The sequence below is a fragment of the Dromiciops gliroides genome, chromosome 1 (assembly GCF_019393635.1).
Source record: "Dromiciops gliroides isolate mDroGli1 chromosome 1, mDroGli1.pri, whole genome shotgun sequence".
Classification (NCBI taxonomy): domain Eukaryota; kingdom Metazoa; phylum Chordata; class Mammalia; order Microbiotheria; family Microbiotheriidae; genus Dromiciops; species Dromiciops gliroides.
The window spans coordinates 325,125,601-325,146,801 of NC_057861.1; the positions used below are offsets into that span (position 1 = coordinate 325,125,601).

At 36.6% G+C, this 21,201-nt stretch overlaps 1 protein-coding gene across 1 annotated transcript in view; it reads left to right on the forward strand.

Annotated features, from left to right (window-relative positions):
• The window catches only part of RIT2 (Ras like without CAAX 2), a 504,718-nt gene extending 496,261 nt beyond the window's left edge, over window positions 1–8,457 (forward strand). Inside the window, exon 5 of the mRNA XM_043976434.1 lies at window positions 8,001–8,457. Within this exon, the coding sequence (XP_043832369.1) occupies window positions 8,001–8,228 (228 nt within the window). The 3' untranslated portion in view covers window positions 8,229–8,457. The remainder of the gene's footprint in view (window positions 1–8,000) is intronic.
• Window positions 8,458–21,201: the final 12,744 nt, after the last annotated feature.

Below are 21,201 nucleotides of genomic sequence, written 5' to 3' on the forward strand. Positions count from 1 at the left end.
GTTCTGATTCTGCTCCTGACTATGTGACAAGTTATTATACTCATGGGCAAGTCATTATACTTGTCAGAATCTCAGTTTCTGTAAATATGAAATTTGAAAATTGTATTCAATAAGACAGTTTGGTATACTGGAATGACCATTGACTAGGTTCATGGAGACCTGCTTTCAGATCCTATCTCTGAACATTTTAATTTTGCACTCATTGTCAAAACAATGAAATGAATCCTTCTGAGGCTTAATATCCTCATATATAAATTATTATAATAATCATTGTAGTACCTAACAAAGTTTCGGTGACAGATGATATATTATATGTTTAACACTTTGCAAAGCTTAAAACACATTTTAAATGTCAAGTATGATTGTTTTTTCTGACATTCTCATAATTTTCAAGTCAATTTGACAAAGACTATGCTATTCACATATGCTTTACCAATATTTCTTAGCTCTTGTCACTGGAATATTTAAAGTACACAGAGAGATGTAAGAGAAAAAACAATTTATTTATCCTGAGCATAACACCAGTCATTCTTGGGCAAAATTTTAAAACAAACAGTTAGCCTTCGGAACCCTCAATACCCTTTTCTATATTCATATTCCTTATTAGTTAGTGTTCATTTAACTTATCCACCTGTCCCTCCACTTTAGCAATGATGAGTTTGGAGGTGCTTCATGCTCTAAAATATATACTATGTGGTAAAAATTATTTGTGGTAAAAATTATTGGAATTTAGCTGACTCATTTGGGAGTGGCCACACCTGGCCCACCCTGAAGTTACATATGCTACTGAGGTCAGAAGGAAAACTATCTATAGGCACTTTTGAAGGACCTCCCCTTTTGGGGGAGGGAGATTGAATGCTCTCTGAGGGGAGGAGAGCCTCTTCCAGAACGCTCTCTATCTCTCTTGCTTGCCTGCTGGCTCCTTGGTCTTTTCGGTGATACAGAGAAACTAGCAGATATCCCAGGTGTAGTGAGTTTTAAAAACCCTGCATTTCTTTGAATTAGCTTAATTGGAAACAATCTGGAGATTGCATAGACTTAGTTTAGAGTTAAGAGAATTTATCTATATTTCTTTTTCTTATTTCCTTATCTTTGATTTTTATTAATTTCACCTTTGTTGTTTAATTAATTCCCAAGTAATAAAATCTGATCCTTTTGTGAAAAAGAAGCTGTAAGGCTCCTTTCTTATTGGCCTGGGAGAAATATCTAAAAAGGCCATTCAGAAGGGAGGGAGCTTTGAACCTAGAGGTCCCTCATTATTTCTGGGACCCCAATATTGCGGTGAGTCACCCAATTAATGCTCCATATATCAAATTTCGGCCCCTACAACTACCTTATTTATTGGCTCATGGACAAAATGATGTTCAGTTAAAAAAAATCCATGCCAACCAGATAAGCATGTTCCTTTGAAGTGACTCAGGCCTCAATCCTTGGCCATTTTGTACAATATTTTCACCAATGATGTCCTCCGCTGTTGTTAGATCAAATCTTGAATGTTATGTAGAAATCTTGGGAGCACAATTAGGAGGACATGGACAAGTTCCAACTTGCTCAGAAGAGGATTATATCTGTAGGGGTGTGCTGAAACCATCTCTAACCAGCTCAGGAGGGCCAAGTGTTAAATTTTCAGTGCATTTGTCCCTCAGAAATTAGTAAATGCTACAAACCATAGATTGATCTGTTATTTTAAACTTAAGAAAGTGATGGAGAAAATGGTATTAGAGCAGATTAAAATTTTCTCCCACAGATATTTATTTTTATATAGAGATTATTGCTAAATATTTAACAGCAGTCCTCTGGTGATAGATATTGTGAGGGAGCATTAAATCATGATTCATGAGGATCAATCAAAGAACCTTGGGATGTGTAGTCTGAAGAAGAAAAGGCATGAGGAGAAGCAAGGAGCAAGTATTCATGTGTAGGAAGAAAATATGAAGTTTTTTCAAGCAACTGAAGTCGTGTGGAACAGAGATTAAATCTATTCTGCCTGAAGCCCAAGCACAGAATGTGGACCAATGGGTGGAGTTTATTATACTTGTGGAAGATTTCAGCTCAGTATAAAGAGAAACTTCATAACAATTAGAGCTGTTCAAATTGGAATATGGCCTCTTTGTTGTTGTATGGCCATTTTTCAGTTTTTTTGGACTCTTCATGATTTCATTTGGAGTTTTCTTAACAAAGATACTATAGTGGTGTGCCATTTCCTTCTTCAATTCATTTTACAGATGAAGAAACTGAGGCAAATATGGTTAAGCTACTTATCTAGGATCACATATGTAGTAAGTATCTGAGGTCAGATTTGAACTTAGGAAGATGAGTCTTCATTTATTTGTGCATATAGTGGGAGGTGGATTAGTCTGTAGTGGCTAAGCAAAGGAAAAATGAGTTAGATATTAAAATATATATTAAAAATGTTTGGAGTCAAATTTTATGATTATCTCAAGTAATACAGCATTGCTTTGTCCCCATATCTAACAAATAGCATGCCTCACAGTGCTGTAATTAAAATATTATTGCTAGTTCATAGATGATGAAGCTAAAGTATAAAAATGTTAAAAAATGTATACATGTTCATATAGTTGGGATGTGTCAAAACTGGAACTAAGTGGGGGGACACAAATGGAAAACTTTCAATGCTTTCATGGTGAGATTATTAGAATGTCTTTGTATATGTGTGTATAAACATACATATATGTGCATGTGTATAAGATTTTTATATTATGATTATATATGTATATATAATATACATATTTATTTGTGTATGTGTATTTCTTGATTCAAAGTTCTCACAGAAACTACATATATCATGGTAGGTTTGAGAATTAAGAGTAGAAAAGTAGCTTTCTTTTTTCTTAGATTTCCTGGCAATTTAAAGAGTGAAAGTTGAGAAATATCTTGAGTCAAATGAGAAAATGGTTTAACTTGTACTCTCTCTGCCAAGTCAGCAAGAAGATGCATGTTTTATCTGTGAAACATGAGGATCTATGAAGAATATGGGAGGGAAAAGATCATAGCAAAGCTCCCCACGCTTCTGAGGGATAGATAATACTATCCAATGATAACAGTTGAATCTGTTGACAGAGAGAAGCTTCACAACCATGTGCCCAGTGAAGTCATATTGGACTATATACGGGGCATTCAAAGTCTACCACCACAGTCTGTTGCTGCCCTACTTTTGTAGCCTTATTTCACATTACTCACTCTACTCTATACTCCACTCAAGATCTTCTATAAAAATCTCTGTGCTTTCTTCTCTCTTTGCCTTTGTTTATGCTATTTTCTTGTGCTCCAAATTGCTCGTCACCCAATACACACACACACACACACACACACATACCCTCTATTTGAAGCTCTACACAACTGTTAAAATTCAGCTGAAATCATTCCTCTTCCACGAGGCATTCCCTGATTGCTTCCTATCAGTAATGATCTTTTCTCCCTCCTATCTCATGGATCACTTTATTGGAACCTCTCAAGCAAATAACTGCAGTTATTATAGACTATCCTATCTCCCACTTTTACCCTCATCTTAGTGCTCAGGACCAAGTAGATGCATATTAAATGTTGAATTATGATCAAATCCCTTAAGAGATTAACTAATAAATGAGGAATTAACTTTTTAAAATTTTAATTCTTTTGATCAAAGATATCCAAAAATAAAGACAAAATACTCTCCCTGAAACTAATAGAAGAAGTAAAGCTCTTCATTTCATTAATGTTTCAGGCATCAAATTGCTCTGGTTCTTTTAAAAATATAATTTTTCATAGTTATTTGTATTTATATACATATAAATCTATATATCTATAACTATATCGGTAGCTACCATCTATATATCTATCACTAAGAGCTCAGGATTGCAAGTCTTCTGATGCTTGTGTAAGTAAATTAAAAAGGTTTAGATACCCAAATCTCCAAGCTCAGTTTGGATTCCACTGTGATTGTTATTGATAGCAACATTCCCTTAATGAAAACAAATGTGGCATAGACAGAGATAGAATAAAAAGCACTAGTGATCCCAAAGAGTGCCCTTACAGAGCACTACTTTTCTTAACAGGGCCCAGTAGGATCAACACTGAAAGTTTTGCTTGCACAGCTTCCTATGAAAAGCAAAGCCTATCTTTCTGGCAATCTCTTCTTACCCAGATTTAGCAATTATAAGCAGTTTTAAAAGTATAACCATCTTCCTTTGTGTCACAAAGTAGGATAAAACTTACTGGGCAAATGCCATTACCACAGCTACCTTTCCAAAATTCTTTTTTAAAATTGTTAAAGAGTATGCATATGTGCATGCACTTATTTGTGTATGTGTACATGTTTGTGCATGTACACACATATGCAGTGCAGTTTAATCATCTTAATCACATTCAGGTGAAACCTAGTAATTAAATAAAACAATAATAGTGAAGCTTCAAAAATCATCGGATTGTATAGAATCCTGTTTTAATTGTTGGACATGTTCAAAGGCCCCCACTGGCAGCTGGGTCCCAAGCAAAAATGGCCTCTCTTTGCAGTTTTGCCCCAGCAGTCCCCTCACTCCCATGCATCTGTGTCTTTATTCTTAGGTCTCCTCTGGCAGATGGGTAATGGCATTTTAGGGAGTAATTGGTAGATGCCATGGTGCTTTTCCTTCTCATGAAAGGTCACTTACATTAAGGAGATGATACTCTTGGGCCATCAAATTTTCCTCTCTCTTATCAGAATTTTTTTTTTCATTTTGGAGGGGTGGGGTGGGGGAGAGGGTAAGCTTGGGCTTTTTCTTTGTGTGTAATGGAAAGAGTATTAGACAATCAGGCAGAAAATCTGTATTTGAATCCCACCTTAGACACTTGTCTTTAACAAACATCTTAGCCTCTCTAAACCTCATTTTCTCTAACCCTGCAAGGGATATCATAATACATTCCCTACCTACCTCCCAATACTGTTATGAACTAAGATCTTTCTAAATATTAAAACCATATACGTTATTAGTGTCCCCAACTCAGAGTTAATAGCTATGTTTCCTTTTCCAAAATATATTAAACTCTCCAAACCTCAGTTTCTCTATCTGCAAAATAAGGATCTAAATACTTGCATTATTTACCAATATGCTTTATGTAAATTCCAGTTATTATTGCTGTTAATCTTAATGTCATTGCCTTAGGGTCCCTCAAGTGGTCTTTTTAGAAGCTTCAATATTACTAAAACATCTTTAAGAATGAATGTTTTATAGGTATCACTGCACCATTAGGTTGCTGAAAGATCCCTGGACCTGGAAAATGTAGGTTCTAAACAATTTCTGTCAACAGATCAAGTCTGGACAGCTACCTCCTTTGAAGGGCTTCAGTTTTATCATCTGTGAATATATGGTAAGGGGCAGCTAGGTGGTGCAGTAGATAAAGCACTGGCCCTGGATTCAGGAAGACCTGAGTTCAAATCCAGCCTCAGACACTTGACTCTTACTAGCTTGGCAAGTCACTTAACCCTCATTGCCCTGCAAAAAAAAAAAATGTGGTTCAGAGTAGATTAACTCTAAAGTCCTTCCTAATTCTAAAATTCTATGAATCTTGACTAGAAGTCCAGGGGCCTAGGTGTGTGGTGCATCTTTTTCACAAACTGTGTGACTTTGGCTGGATGATGTTTCAACTCCATGAACCTCAATTTTTTTACTTTTAAAAGACAAACTTAGCCTTGTAGTTATCTTCCAGATCTATAAATCAAATTCCTGATCCAGTTATACTTTGTATGTTAATCACCTGTGAAAAGTCCTTTCATATGTTTTGGATAATGAATTTAAGGGAGTATGAGAGGGAATTTCTCCCTAAAACCCCAGTTCCTGAGACAGAAAGGCTCCCATGAACCTTTAAAGAAAGTTTCCTGAAAGAGGTGGAGTGGGGAGGGGGAGAGGGGATTATTTTAGGCCAAAGGAATGGACATCTGGACTTATCCTGGAGACCTGGCTTCGACAATTACTAGCTGTGTGGCTCTGTGATAAATATTGTAAGCTCGCTAAACCTTAGTTTCTCTTTCTCTAAAATGGACCTAATAATACTTCCATTATATACTACAAAATATTGTGATGAGCCATGTGTATGCCCCACCCCTCTCACCCCCAAAACAAAAAGAGTTTAAAGGAGCAAGAAATCTTAGTTTGTTAGAAAGATTTAACTTTGGAAATGGAAATTCCTTGGGGAACTAGACAAGAATACTAGGTGAATGAAACAAGAGACTTTAGTATGAGAGAGAAATCAATACCAAATAAGAGAATTAATAATAAAGATTTACTAAAGTTAGACTTCGAATAAATTCTCTTTGATTATGATGAAGGCATGCAGAGTAGGGAAGAGTGGAAGAAAGACTAGCACTACGCAAAGTGCTTTACAAATATTATTTCATTTGGTCCTCACATGAACCTTGTGAGCTAGGTACCATTTTGCTCATGATGATCCAGGTAGTAAATATCTGAGGCCAGATTTTAACTCAGGAATTCCTGGCTTTAGGTCCAGTGACTTATCCACTGTGCCACCTACCTGTCTTCAAGCTAATTTAATAACAACAATAATGATAATAATAATTATCATTTATTTAATATTTACCATATACTGGGCATTTTGTTACGTACTTTACAATTATTATCTTATTTGATCCTCACAACAATCCTACTATTAGTCTCCACATTTTACAGATGAGTAAACTGAGGTAAATAGTGCTTAAGTGATTTACCAAGGTTTACCCAACTGGTAAGTGGCTGAGGCTTGAATTGAATTCAGGTCTTCCTGACTTCAAGACCAGTGTTCTATCCACTGTGCCACCTAGCTGGCCAAAATCTAATTTGTTAATAACCTCTGCTTATAAAATATGAATGAAATATTCATAAAGGATAGTCTGTGGTGTTAGCATAGTCTTAGTATGAAGAAGTTGGGTTGCTAGATAGCATAGTGACTAGCATGTCAGGTGAAGAGTCAGGAGGACAAGAGTTCAAATCTGGCCTCAAACACAAGTCACTTGATTCTGGGTAAATCACTTAACCTTTGTTACCTCAGTTTCATCATCTATAAAGTGAGTTGGAGAAGGAAATGGCAAACCATTCCAGTTTCTTTGCCAAGAAAATTCCAAATGACATCAAGAAGAGAAAGTATAAATAAGTAAATAAGTATGAATAATCAATAAAACATCAAGTATGAAGAAGTGGTAAAGGAGGGAGGAGCTAAAAGAATCCCCCATGTCCTGTGCTAACCTTCCCAGAAGTTCTCAGGTGGTGACAAAAAAGGCAGAGCCAGAGGGAAACTTGAGTACTTCTATAATGACTGGACAAATTGTTAGTTTGCAGAGTAGAGATACTCATGCCAGATATCAGAATGTAAGTGACTATAATAGACTTCAGTGGTGGTTCAATGAAAATAGTAGTAGGATAGAAGTTAAAGACTCAGTTTCTAGTTTTGTTTTCCTCACTTGCTTTACTATGGAATCATGAACCCAATCAGTTCATTTTTATGGGCCTACATTTCTTCATCCTTAAAATGAGTCACGGAATGACCCCTTGTGTGATGGATTAATAGGATTTAAATCTGGGAAGCAACCTTAAAGATCACTGAGTCCAGGGGACAGATAGGTGGTGCAGTGGACAGAGCACCAGTACTAGATTTGGGAGGACCTGAGTTCAAATCTGACTTCAGACACTTGTCACTTACTAGCTGTGTGACCCTGAGCAAGTCACTTAACACTCATTGCCCTGCAAAAACCAAACCAAAACAAAAGAAAACAAACAAACAAACAAAAAGATAACTGAGTCCAAACAATTCCTTTTACAAATGAGGAAACTGAGGTCAATAATGCTAAAATTATTTGCCCAAGGTAGCATGATAATAACATCCTGATATCTTGAAAATAATAATGAATCTATATAATTTGACCTCTCTTTATACAGATGCAAACATCTTATGTCTCAGATTAAATGCTTCATGGAGAGAAGTCATTGAGATCTATGTTGCTTAAAAAAATGATTGATATCTTTTTTGTTTAGGTATCCACTGAAGAAGGCTTGAATCTGGCCCGAGAGTACACCTGTGCATTCTTTGAGACATCAGCAGCTCTGCGCTTCTATGTTGATGATGTTTTTTATGGCTTGGTGAGGGAAATCCGCAAGAAAGAATCCATGCCATCTCTGATGGGGAAAAAGCTGAAAAGAAAAGACAGTCTTTGGAGGAAGTTAAAGGGCTCCCTGAAGAAGAAGCGGGAAAACATGACATGACCCCTCAGTCTATGACTGACTTATCATCTTCTTCTCTCCAGAGCTGATCAGTCTGACAATTACAGATGTAGCACTTCATTATACAACCTCTGATTCTCCACATTTTCCCCCTTCTCATTCAATTCTGCCTATAGGTAAAAGCAAGATCTGCATATCTGTATTTCCTGAGGTGATTCTGTTTTGTCTTTAAAATTTGGATGGATTTTGTCAATCTACTGGATATGCTGTTTATTTTTTACAATATATCACTAAATAAAGTTGACATTCCAATTGCCTCATTTCCCTTTAAAGAGTCTGGCTTCATTTAGTATGCTGTCAAGTTATGGAGGAAATATTCAAAATCGCAGCTGGTATGATAAAAGGCTCTAGGGATCTGCCTTTGCCTGATAAGACAGGAATTATTTGTATACTGAGAAGCTCAGTAAATAATAAAGAATCCCGGGAAAGCACTGAGGGCTGAAGTTTCTCTCCCCATCTTTCCTGAAGTGTAACAATCATTGAGCCTCCTTCTGGAGTGCTCCCCAGTTGAGCCTTGGGGAATTATTGATAGTAGTCACTAGTAGGGAATCAATGGAGAAAGTGGAATTAGCTCAGTCTTGCAGATCTCTACTTCCTTAGCAAACCTGCTTGGTGAGAAGGAATTGTTTGTTTCTTGAAAGACAAAGGGTTTTAATGGTGGGGGTTATACACTCCTACTGTGATAATGTATTCCCCCTGGAAAGAGATTTTCTTATAGGATTAGACTGCCTGAGGCAGGGCTGGTCCTATGTATAAATGGAAAATATGGTCACCTGAGTATAACATATGTGTATGTGTATATACACATATGTAAATATGTATATGTATGTGTATATATACATATATAGTTATATTGTTACATATAGTTCTATATTCATGCAAACATATACTTTTTATATTATATAATTTATATAAATATGTAATACTCATATATTAATATATAGTATATAAAATATATTATTTATGTTAAGAAACACAACCCAAAGTACTTCCCTACAATTGCCTGAGCTTATTCACTTTGAGATTTTCCACTTTGTTCTAAAAGTTTATAGTTTTAAAGATTGATATAAGTTAATTGTGAGCAGGCAGCATCTTCAGACCATCAGCAACAGGAAGACGACTTTGTTTAATATCCATTTAGCAAATGGAGTGACTGAACAAAAATAAAATGTCTTCCCAAGACTTGTAGTGATCCCATTTGGGGTTTTCTTGGCAAAGATACTAGGGTGGTTTGCCATTTCCTTCTCCAGCTCATTTCCCCCCCCCCTTTTTTTTGTGGGGCAATGAGGGTTAAGTGACTTGCCTAGGGTCATACAGCTAGTAAGTTTCAAGTGTCTGAAGCCAGATTTGACCTCAGGTCCTCTTGAATCCAAGGCCTGTGCTTTATCCACTGCACGACCTAACTGCCCCCACCAGTTCATTTTACAGAGAAAGAAAATTGAGGCAAACAGAGTTAAATCACTTGCCCTGGGTCACATAGTCAGTAAATGAAGTCAGGGAGTTGAGTCTCCCTGACTTTGGGCATGGCACTATATGCACTATGAGGCCACCTACCTACCCCATTCTGACTTTTGTATTGCCACTGGAGTCTGACAACTGGAGGAGAAAGTGAGGCTGACTTTACACAGCTCTGCCTCACTTAAATCCAACTCACTTGAAAGTCAAGCCATAGCTCTCACGATGTCATTGGTACTCTTTGGGAATGAAGGACAAAGAACAATATTCTGCAAAAGGAATAGTTTAAATCAGGAGCTACCTGATAGCATGCTTCCAACCTTGATCTGTACCATCCCATAGCTCCCAGGTGAATTCTCTACACCTATTATGCTTCCTTCCCCAAAAGCAGCCTCCTGGAGGTGGTTTTCTACAGTCCGTCTCCTCCCCAATGGAGGATTATCCTGAAGTCGTCCATTTCCTTCACTGATTTTATCTTTAAAAGTTTTTTGAGTGTGCACTATGTGCCTTCAGTGTAAAAATTGCTAGTTGTGGTTGTGATTATAGTCTCTCTTTGGAAATTATGACACAGATTAAGAAGCATTATTCATATATATTCATATCTTAATATGCACTGTTATCCAGATGACTCCTCTAAAACCCATAATTATTTTTATTGAGTTTTGGGGCTATGAGAGGAAGGGAAATAAAATGTTGGGACATTTGTCAGTTCATAAGAAGGGAAATTAGAATGTTATATTAAAGTGAGGGGCTTCAAAAAGGTAATGATGCCGAGGATACGTCCTACATTCTTTGGGGAGCAGGGAAGAGGATGGATGTGGGAGAAAAGGGTACAAAGGGAGAGGGGAGAGAAACGAAGAAAACCTTTGCTTGCTTCCCAATTGCATTAAGACCACCAAAGTCAGAAATCTTTCCTGAAGACATAAAAGACTCTATAGATCATTAAAAGGACAAGCAAAATATACTGAAGACAAAATACTGGCCCCAGCAAACCAAGAGTAAAATGAAGATGACAGAAAAAAGTCCAAGAAAATACAACAATCAAATGAAAACATACATACACACACACACATATATAAACATACATATGCACATATACATACATATACACATACACTCATATGTGTGTGTTGTTATTTGTCCTTCATTTTTGAAGAGGACCAATAATATCATAGGGTGATGTCATGACTGGTACACAGATTGGATGTAAGTGAGACAGAGTTGCTCAAAGTCATCACCCTCATTCCAGTCATTTAAGTTCAGTGGCAAGACAAAAGTCAGAATGACTGGCAATGGCCAAGGATGCAGTTCATGTCCTTGGCATCTTTGATGTCTGGCCATTCCCTGAACACCAAAGTTCCATATTTTCTTTCTCTCTCTCTCTCTCTCTCTCTCTCTCTCTCTCTCTCTCTCTCTCTCTCTCTCTCTCTCTCTCTCTCTCTCTCTCTCCTTCCCTCTCTCCCTCTCCCTCTCCCTCTCTCTCTCTCAGAATGTAAGCTCAAATTTCTATCTTGTTGTGTATTTGTATCCCCAGAATTGAGCAAACTGCCTAGTACATAATAAGTACTTTTATAAGTCATTTTTCTTTTTCATTCAAGAAGTCAAAAAAGCTATTACTTGCCAAAGGTCACTCAATAAGATAGTAACAGGTGTCCTGCATTTCCTCTCCAATGTATACTAAATGTATACTATCCCAGTATACTAAAATGTCTCTATGGGATATGTGACAAATGTGAGATGACCAATAATTGGAGGACATTCTTTTAAAAATAAGCTCTCTGGAATGTGATTAAATAAAACAATTATTTTATTTTGTAGAGTGCCTAGTACACCTCCAAGATGGAAGCCATAAGTTACACTGCCGACAGTCTATGTTGGAATTTGGGCATCATCCAGCCTTCTCCAGAGGTATAATTAAAGTCAGCAAATAAATTAAATGGAAATATTTCTTCTCAAAAGGATCCATAGTGTCTCTTTAAAATACATAATATATGAGGGTTGATTAACCTGGATTCCAGGTTGGGACTATTGCAAGCCAAAAGCAATCCTGCTATAAGTCATTCTCTTCCAGGTAGACTGTTAGACAAGGTAGGTAAAAACTTCAATTAGTTGGAGTTTGTCAAAGTCACATTATACAATATATAGCTCATGAAACACCCTAAACTAACAACATTTAGTCTGGTTATTTATATGCAGGAGGAATAGAAGTAGTAGAGATAACTTACGTATAAAAATGCTTAGATCAGTGGATTTGGAATGAAAAGATTTGGATTCAAGTCTTAGCTTTGTTTCTCACTATTTGCATTACTTTAGCCAGCTCAATGATCCTTAGTAGGCTCATCTCTATATTGAATATTATATCCCATGTTCTTATTACTTACAAAATTATTTTAAGGATCAAATGAGATAAAGTGCTATGTGATTTGTTATTATCCAGGATTACTAAATGAAGAAATGGTTAATAAAAGTGGGAAATTTGGGTGCTAAGCCAGATGGAAGAAAAGATGAAGCACTCTCCCAACATTCCCTCCAAAGAACTTTAACATTAAGCCTCAAATCAAATTCCCAAGTGGCAGAGTGAACAAAAGGTAGAGAAACATTCTTCCAGCCCAAGACAACTTAGGAAGTTGGAATGAGAGATCTGTGATGGGGTTTGAATGCATGGAGACTGGCCCAGAGCTCATGTGGATGAAATACCAATGGTGGAACTACAACCAGTGGGTAACTACAGAAGCAGTAGTAGCTTCAGGATATGTCAAGCCAGAAACATCAAATAGACCTGGCAACTGGTCAGAAAGAGATTACAGGGGTTTCTGTGCTAACATTAGACTTAGGAACAGACACCACTTGACAACACCATTGTCTATACATACTTTTGGGTCATAATTCAAGGGCAGAAAGGAGTTCTTTTCACTCAAGAGAGAATGGGAGCATGACAATCAGCATCACTTTTGTTTATAAGGGATAAGCCACCTGAGGAATAGTATTATTTGCAGTCCCAAGGGAGCAGGGACACATTAACTATCTTTGCTAATGATTGGTAAGGAATCTATTTGTACCAAAATCATTTCTTTAGTATATTGATCTGAAAAGAAAATTGAGAGATTTCTATTCAAATCTGTACCATAGCACTAACAAGCTATGTGAGTTTAAATAGACTTTAAATGCACTTCTCTCTTCAACAGTTTCCTCAAGTGCAAAATGAGGTTAATTTTTTTTCTATAATATTCTTCTGAGATGCAAAAGGAAGGGTCAACTTCATCTTCTCCCAGGTAATGGAGAACAATGGAATGAATAATCCAAAATGGTAGGTAATTGCTAACCTACTTTTTTTTGCTTTTGGAAGCCATTTATTATGCAGCATATCTAATTGGTTCATTAGGTTTTTGCACAGATGCATGATAATGTAAAAAACATTTATATTTCAGGATAAACAGCAACTATTGAGGCTAGGGAGGTGATTAGAAAGGTTTATAAGAATAGGAGTTGCAAGTAAGAAGTCATTTTGGGATAGAAAGTGCCTTGTGAATAATATACAAAATGTTAGTTAACTCACAGGTAATTGCCGATCATATTTTAATGCTATTACAAATCTAAAGGGTTTTAACTTATAAGAGGATGGTTCACTGTCATGGTCTTTTAAGGAATTCAAAGGAGAAAGAAAACTGTGTTGTGGTGAGACAGGGTTGGTCATGAAAATGCTAACATCAGGAATACCAGTGCACAGGAATAAATATAAATGCATCTGATTGGTAGAGGGAGAAAGGACAAGCACTGCAATAAAGAGCAGTTAAATTTTAGTCCTTTGAATCTGGATCCCATTCCATTCTTCCACTCTGCCTCCCGTTGCTTTAATGTTAGTTCTTTCCTGCTGTCCATCTATCCTGTACATAACTTCTTTGTACATAGTTGTTTGTTTGCATGTTGTCTCCTCCACTAAACAATGAGCTCCTTGAAAGCAGGAACTGCCTTTTGCCTTTTTTGTATAGCCAGTACTTAACTAGATACTAGCTCATTGTCTGACTTCTTACTTAAACTAACTTATTTTTTAATTGAGTTTTTTTCCTCTTTTCACCTTGCCCACTCACTGGTTGAATTGAATTGATAGATACATCCTCGCAATCAGATATTTTTTTCTGGTTTATAACTGAGAATCAAACTGTTTTTCCCACTTTAGTATACAGAATCATTGTCTCAAGCTTAGACTCTTAAACTCTAGGGGAAAACTAAAGACCATTAACATATTGGGGGAAGTTGGAATGACATATGGCATAACTACAATAGCAACATATAATCATATCTATTAACAACCAGCCAGGGAGAGTACACTACAAAGAGGCTTTTCCCTTTCATCCCAAGTCTTTCTTTCCTCCACCTTCCCAATCCAGGAACTGCTGTACATATAGGTTGGCATGTCTGCCCTTCTTCATTAAAGGCTGAGAAACAGGCTCAAGATTATGTAATTTTCAGTTTTATTCCTTTCAAAAGAGGTAACAGGATATGAGGTTTCCTATTTTATCCAAAGTTCTAAATGTAGATCCTATCCTTCCATTTTTTTTTGAGAAAAATTGAACATGTAATTAGAGGGGAGGAGATAAACAGGTATGAGGAATACTCACCATGAATCACACATCCACATTTAAAGTGCTCATAAGTATTTTAAAGAACAAAAGCTAGAAAATAGAACAGCAGTACCAAGTTTTCTAAGAATAAGAATATGTATGTATATTGATTAGAATGACATTAGAAGTACACAGAATAGAAGGAAATGAGGGATACATTTTGATTGCTTTAAAAATAAATATATCCAATAAAAATAGTAGGATTGTAGCACTGGTCTGCTATATGTACTATGTTTCTTAAGAATGTGTGGGTAGGGGCAGCTAGGTGGCGCAGTGGATAGAGCACCGGCCCTGGAGTCAGGAGTACCTGAGTTCAAATCCGGCCTCAGACACCTAACACTTACTAGCTGTGTGACCCTGGGCAAGTCACTTAACCCCAATTGCCTCACTAAAAAAAAAAAAAAGAATGTGTGGGTATATGTATGTGAGTAAGACTGAAACTATTAAAGACTAATAATGGTTCTAGCCAAATTTTCTTTGAAAAGTTTTCTCAGGGACAGGTAGGTGGCACAGTAGATAAAGCACCAGTCCTGGATTCAGGAGTAACTGAGTTCAAATCTGGCCTCAGACACTTGACACTTACTAGCTGAGTGACCCTGGGCAAGTCACTTAACCCTCATTGCACTGAAAAAAAAAAGGAAAGAAAAGTTTTCTCTTGAGACACTAATGTACTAAAGAACAATTTAGAAATACCTCCAGAATTCTATAAAAACATGCATATCCTTTTACCCAGTAATACCACTACTAGGTCTGTATCCCAAAGATGAAAAAGGAAAGCACCTATATGTACAAAAATATTTATAGCAGCTCTTTTAATGATGGCAGTGAGGTGGGAGGGGGATGGGAAGGAAGGGAAAGAGGGAGAAATTAAAAATTAAAAAAAAAAACAAATGGGAAAAAGTGTTCTTCTGTGTAATTGAGTAAAATCAAATATTAAATAATTTTAAGCTTCTTCTATTGATGCAGATCTGTGATTTCTCAGAAAAGTATAAAGTTCTATATTTCTAGGACAATGGAAGCTATATGACTCTCTAAAGTAATTCAACTACTGTGTGTCAGAGGTGACACTTGAGCCTAGTTATTCTTGACTCCAAGACATTCTCCCTTAACCACTATCATACTGCCTTTCTCATACAACAAGACATCATAAAACCTGGTTCTTGTTCTTCATGTAGTAACTTCAGATGCTAAGAGCTAAGAGCTATTATCACTGAAATTTCCCAAATAAAATTCAGTATTCCTTCTGCCTCCTAGTCCTTCCATCCCTTTTATTTTTATACATGTGTGAGCTTCTTGAGGGCAAGGATAATATAATTTACCTCTTTTTGTATCTTCACTTAGCACAGTATCTGACACATAAAAGGTACTTAAATGTTTATTGATTGATAATCAAATTTTTGTCCATGCAGATTGTAGTATCTAACCAAGATATGTGTATAAATGAATCAACTCCTAGACTGTTGATCCATCTGAAAAAGTTTTTTTAATCTACTTATCTACTTTCTTTGTCATGTTTAATCATTCATACTCATCCTCATACTTATCAAATAGCATATATGATCATAATAGGAAACCATTCTATTGCTGCATTATGTTTTCCAAAATCAAATGCTTGAAAAATGCTATAAATTTGATCACCCCAGTAGAACTAAACAATAATAATAATAATAATAAAAACAATAAAAGATACAAAACAATAATCAAAAACTCCAAAAATACTCAGACTAAACCGAGACTAACAGAAGTAACAAATAGCCAGTAATTTAAAAATAAATTTTAATTAATACAATTCAACAACCATTTATTAAATACCTAGTATGAGAAAGACACTGTGTAAGTCAGTGGAGGGAAATTGCCTAAGAAGAATTGAGCCTTCTGTCCTGAGAAAGGGTATCTGCCATATGCTCAATAGCTCAAGGATCCAGGTTTCTATCTATGAAAAAGGAAATTCTTGAGCAATGTGCCTTTTCTAGAAAGGTTACTCATATGCACCCTGTAGCTGATAGAATAGGAGAAAGGGATCAAAGAAAGGTATGGAGAACCAAGGGACCTTAAGGTTATATTCTTCTCTAAGAGTGAATTCTAGAGAAAGAAATGACAAACCACTCCAGTACTTTTTCCAAAAAATCCCAAAATTGGGTCTTTAACAATTAGACACAAGTGAAAACAACTAAATAAAAAAGATGAGTGGATTATTTGGATAATATTGGTTTAATGAGAGAGAGCTTGCCTCTCCAGCAGTCCCAAATATGCTTCCCATCCAAAGAGAAGCTAAATAATAGGGTGGTACTATGAGTCAACTGAAGTCTGTGGAAGGGTCTATGTAAATCCCTAGGGGAAAGGGACATTCACAGAAGAAGGAGGAGAATTTTATTGATTATTAATAACTCATTTCAGGTCCTTATCTGCATTTTCTAAATCAGTTCTCTGTTCTTTTAACCTCGCCTAATTGCTTTCTCTTCTGATGTAGAAGAAATAACTGGAATAAAACTATGCCAGTATGATGAGCTATAAATACAACTGAATTTGAAGTCAAATCACCTGGGTTTGAATATTTGTTCTGACACTCTCTGTGTGTCCTTGGGTAAATCACTTATCTCTGGGTCTTAGTTTCATCACTTGTAAAATGCATGAGCTGAACTGAGGTCTTTCTCAGTTCTATATCCTTGATCATATGAAGGTGAGTTAGAATCCTAGTCACTCTTAAATAATTAGATAGGATGTGGGGGAAAGGAATCACTTTCTCTATCACATAATGGGGACCTGTTGCTAGGTGTTCTACATTCATAGGTACCAGTCCACATAAAGCTGGAAGATTTCTCTAAAGCTAAGTGTTCTGCTCTGAAAAAAAAAAAAAAGTGAGGCTACTTTCTCTTCAAATTAAAATAGAAGTTGCTTCCTGTTCTACAATGTTTTTGTCAGACAGATTTCAACAACTGGAGGTTTGTTTGCCTATTAGTGCTTAATGAGAGGGGAGACCAAAGGAGCTATTAAAAGGAAAATTGCATTCTTTACCATTTCTTCAATTCCTCTGGTGTCCCTTGAGCACCTCCGAGGTACTCAATACTCTGCTAGTCTCTGTTGAGATTAAAAAAATATTTATACACTTTGGTGTAGAGGGTGGCTGGAGAATCAAAGAAGGAATTTCAGTGGAATGAACATGATTCTCCCTAGGCCACTACTAAAAAGCAATGTCAGATCATGGACATGGGACCCAGAGTTAAGAATGAAAGCTAGGGACATCTTGGGGACACAGGCTAGATAATTAGCTCCAGGGGTAGAATCAGGATTGATGCTGGAATTTGCCTTTGAATAAAAGAAAGCAAATGGTCAAGTTCTGTCAGCAGGAACGATTCTGGAAGTACCTAGGTGCCAAAAGTTTAAAGAATGATTTGGGGTAGATAAGTATTCCACTGTATAAGTACAAATTGCCCAATAAAGATTTCAAAGAGCCAGTGATAATGCATGCTATATACTTCCTGAGTTGTCATTGTTTGTCCTTTTTTTCTTGAAGAGGACCATGACATCAGGAGATGATGTCATGACTTTCAGTGAATTTGATTTAAGTGAGTCAGAGCTAGGCAAAGTTACTAGCCCCGCTCTCTCCTCCAGAGTCATCTAGGTCCAATGGCAAGATATACAACAGGTCGAATAAGGATGGCCCTGGGTGTTTGAGGCAACCGAGTTAAGTAACTTGCTCAGGGTCACATAGCTAGTTGTGTCAAGTGTCTGAGATCAGATTTTCATTTGGGTCCACCTCACTCCAGGGTCAGTGCTGGATCCACTGCTCCACTTAGCTGCCAAGGTGGCACAGTGGCTAGAGTACTGACTCTAAAGTTGTAAGGATCTGAGTTCAAATCTGTCCTCAAAAACTTACTAGCTGTTTGACCCTGGGAAAGTCACTTAACCCTAATTTCCTTAAACATTCAAGGCCATCTCCAATCATCCATATATATATCTTGCCATTAGGCCCCAATTTATCTGGAGGAGAGTGTGAGGTTGGTGACTTTTCACAGCCCTCCACGACTTAAATCCAATTCACTGCAAGTCATGACATCACCTCAGTGTCATGGTCCTCTTCCATATCAAAGGACAAACAACAGCCAGAGCAGTGATGTTCCCAGAAATGTGGGAGAAATATGGTAGAAGTGGAACCAAATACTACTTGCTCCCTCTCAACTCATGGGAGAGTAGTCATGGACTCAAGGTGTAGAATCAGAAAGTTTTGAACATGACCAATTTGGGAATCTGTTTTACTCAACTAAATGTTTGTTATAAGAGATTTTTTTCTATGAAGAGGAGAATAAGAGGGGGAAAGTAATGATATTTTTTAAAAAGTAAAGAATCTGTGAGGTTTAAAGGAAAAGAATAGCAGTGTACCAGGATATAATAAATTTTAAAGGTTGTAAAAAGTCTGGAGACCAAAGTTCATGGCAAATGAGTCAGAACTCAATAGATTCATGAGAGAAAGCAAAGAGAATGGATTGATAATTGAGATAGTTTTCTGCCTCAGACACAGGATTTTTATAGTTCATGTAAAAATACAATGGAATCCAGTGTGACCAATCCAAGGTGAAGAGGAGATTAGTAGTCTATGGCACAAGCAATCAGAAGCACTCTCAGTCTGTAATGATGCCGAGTTTTTTCTGAAGTGTTAACTTAGCATATTTGGAAGTTCAATTATCATTTGTATTCTTTTAGTTATCAATCAATGTTCTGAAGAAATACACATACACACACATAGAGAGAGATAGAGATAGAGATCAAGGTCTAGATATAGATATAGATATATTTCCATAGCTTTTTTAATGCTTACATTTGCCCCTCACACCAATACCGTGAGGTAGTTTTCTATCTCAGAAATTAGGAAACTGAGACTTAAAACGTTTCAGTGACTAGCTCAAGGTCACACAACTTGGAAATGACAATGCTTGGGATTGAGCCAAGGGCTTCTTATTCCAAGGTTAGTTTCCTTTCCACTTTACATACTGATGAGAGGAACAGACATAAGAGGGAATCTAGGGAAATTGCCCAGCAAGTGAAATTAAGCTTTCTAATCTGTTTATACCTGACATATTATATTGTTAACTAAGAGGTATTAATTATTAAGTAATAAGAGTTTGGGCGAGTGGCCCCAAGTCTGTGCTGCTATTATTTTTCCTCCTAATGAGTAATATGACCAATCTCTTGTATTCATCCTTTCACATATATTATAACAGCTATTCATTTCTCCAAGAACACAGGTATGAAAGGGACATAGAGGACTTCAGAACAGTTGAAAAAGCATTGAATTGAGAGTCAGAAGATCTGGGTTCAAATTCTACCTCTTGCCTTCACTGTCAATGTAAACTTAAGCAATTACTAATGCTCTCTGTGTCTTAGTTTTCTGATCTGCAAAATGAGGAGATTGGCCTCTAAAGACTCTTTGAGAGATAGATATATGATCTTATGATGGACCTATATTTTATAAAATATAATTTAAAGTGACACCACTATTAGGTCTTCAACCACCTATTCACTCCATAATTCTGTGATTCATGTGCCTATTGTGTGTGTAAAGATTTGTTTGATTAGGGAAATACTCCTGGGGTGGTTAATAATAGTAGTAATGATAGCACTATTATGTGCCAGGCACACTGATGAACTAGAACATTCTAAGGTATACTTTGAACCTTAGAATGAACCAGTTCATTAAGAATTTCCTTGTAAAATTTGAAAAAATAAACCCAAAATAATAAGAATCCTAATAGCTCAATTTTGATTAACAATAAGGTAGTGTTGATAAGTCTAGAACTGAGGTGACATACAGAGAGGGTAATGCAAGGTGAAGCCCTGAGAAGTCAGAGAGTGGCATGAAGATCAATGACCTAGCAGAAAGGGGTTTCTAAATGAAGCATAATACTAAAAGAAGTAGATAGTAAAAAATGACTCCATATTTCTGTTACCTTCCGATTATTATAAACTATCATAAAATGGTGTGAGTTTACAACAATCTCCACTTACCTGTAAAGGTTCTTAATCCTACCAGGGTAAACTAACTGACTCAATGGATAGAGTGCCTGAAATTAGGTAGACTCATGTTCACAAGTTCAAATCTGGCCTTAGACACCGGGCAAGGCTTTTAACCTTGCTTGCCTCAATTTCATCTATAAAATAAGCTGGAGAAGGAAATGCCAACCATTGCAGTATCTTTCCCAAGAAAATCCCAAAAGGGGTCACAAAGAGTTAATAATCCCACCAGACTGTAGGCTTTCCTCTACTAGAAGTGTCTTCAGACAGGACAAGTGGGATAAAGAGAGATACTTCTCTTTACTCAAAAAGGGCACTTCAAAAGAAATTTGAGCACCCCACCATCCAAGAATGAAGGAACTAATAAGAATGTTTTCCTGCTCCAGGACCTGAGTCAACATTGCCAATACTTAGTGGTCCCAAAGTGGAGAATAAAGCCCAGTAAGGCTTCCAGAGATAATGAATTTAAAATGCCTACCCTTATTTCAAATGATTTCTTTATTAATTGAGTTACTGACCTTTAAGGAATTGACAGTTTTAACCAAAAAAGGGTGGGAAATGGGTTCCACTGATATTAAACAATCAGTAAATGTATTAAATATTCTCCAATTAAGTTGGTGTTAGACAACTCAATTACACAAAGTAATAGGATAACTGAATTAGATTTGTGAAAACAATGCCTTTGTGATGCAAAAGCTCATCTAATTCCATGTTAATTGTTCCATATAAATAGTGTTGGGAAATGTCTTTAATGAACATTGCTTATATTTTACCCTGGCCCTTTCCAAAAGCTCCATAAGATGCATAAAGTTAAGGTAGGGAGGAAAAGAGGGAGAAGTTCTTAAAGAAAAATGCAATTTCTCCTACCA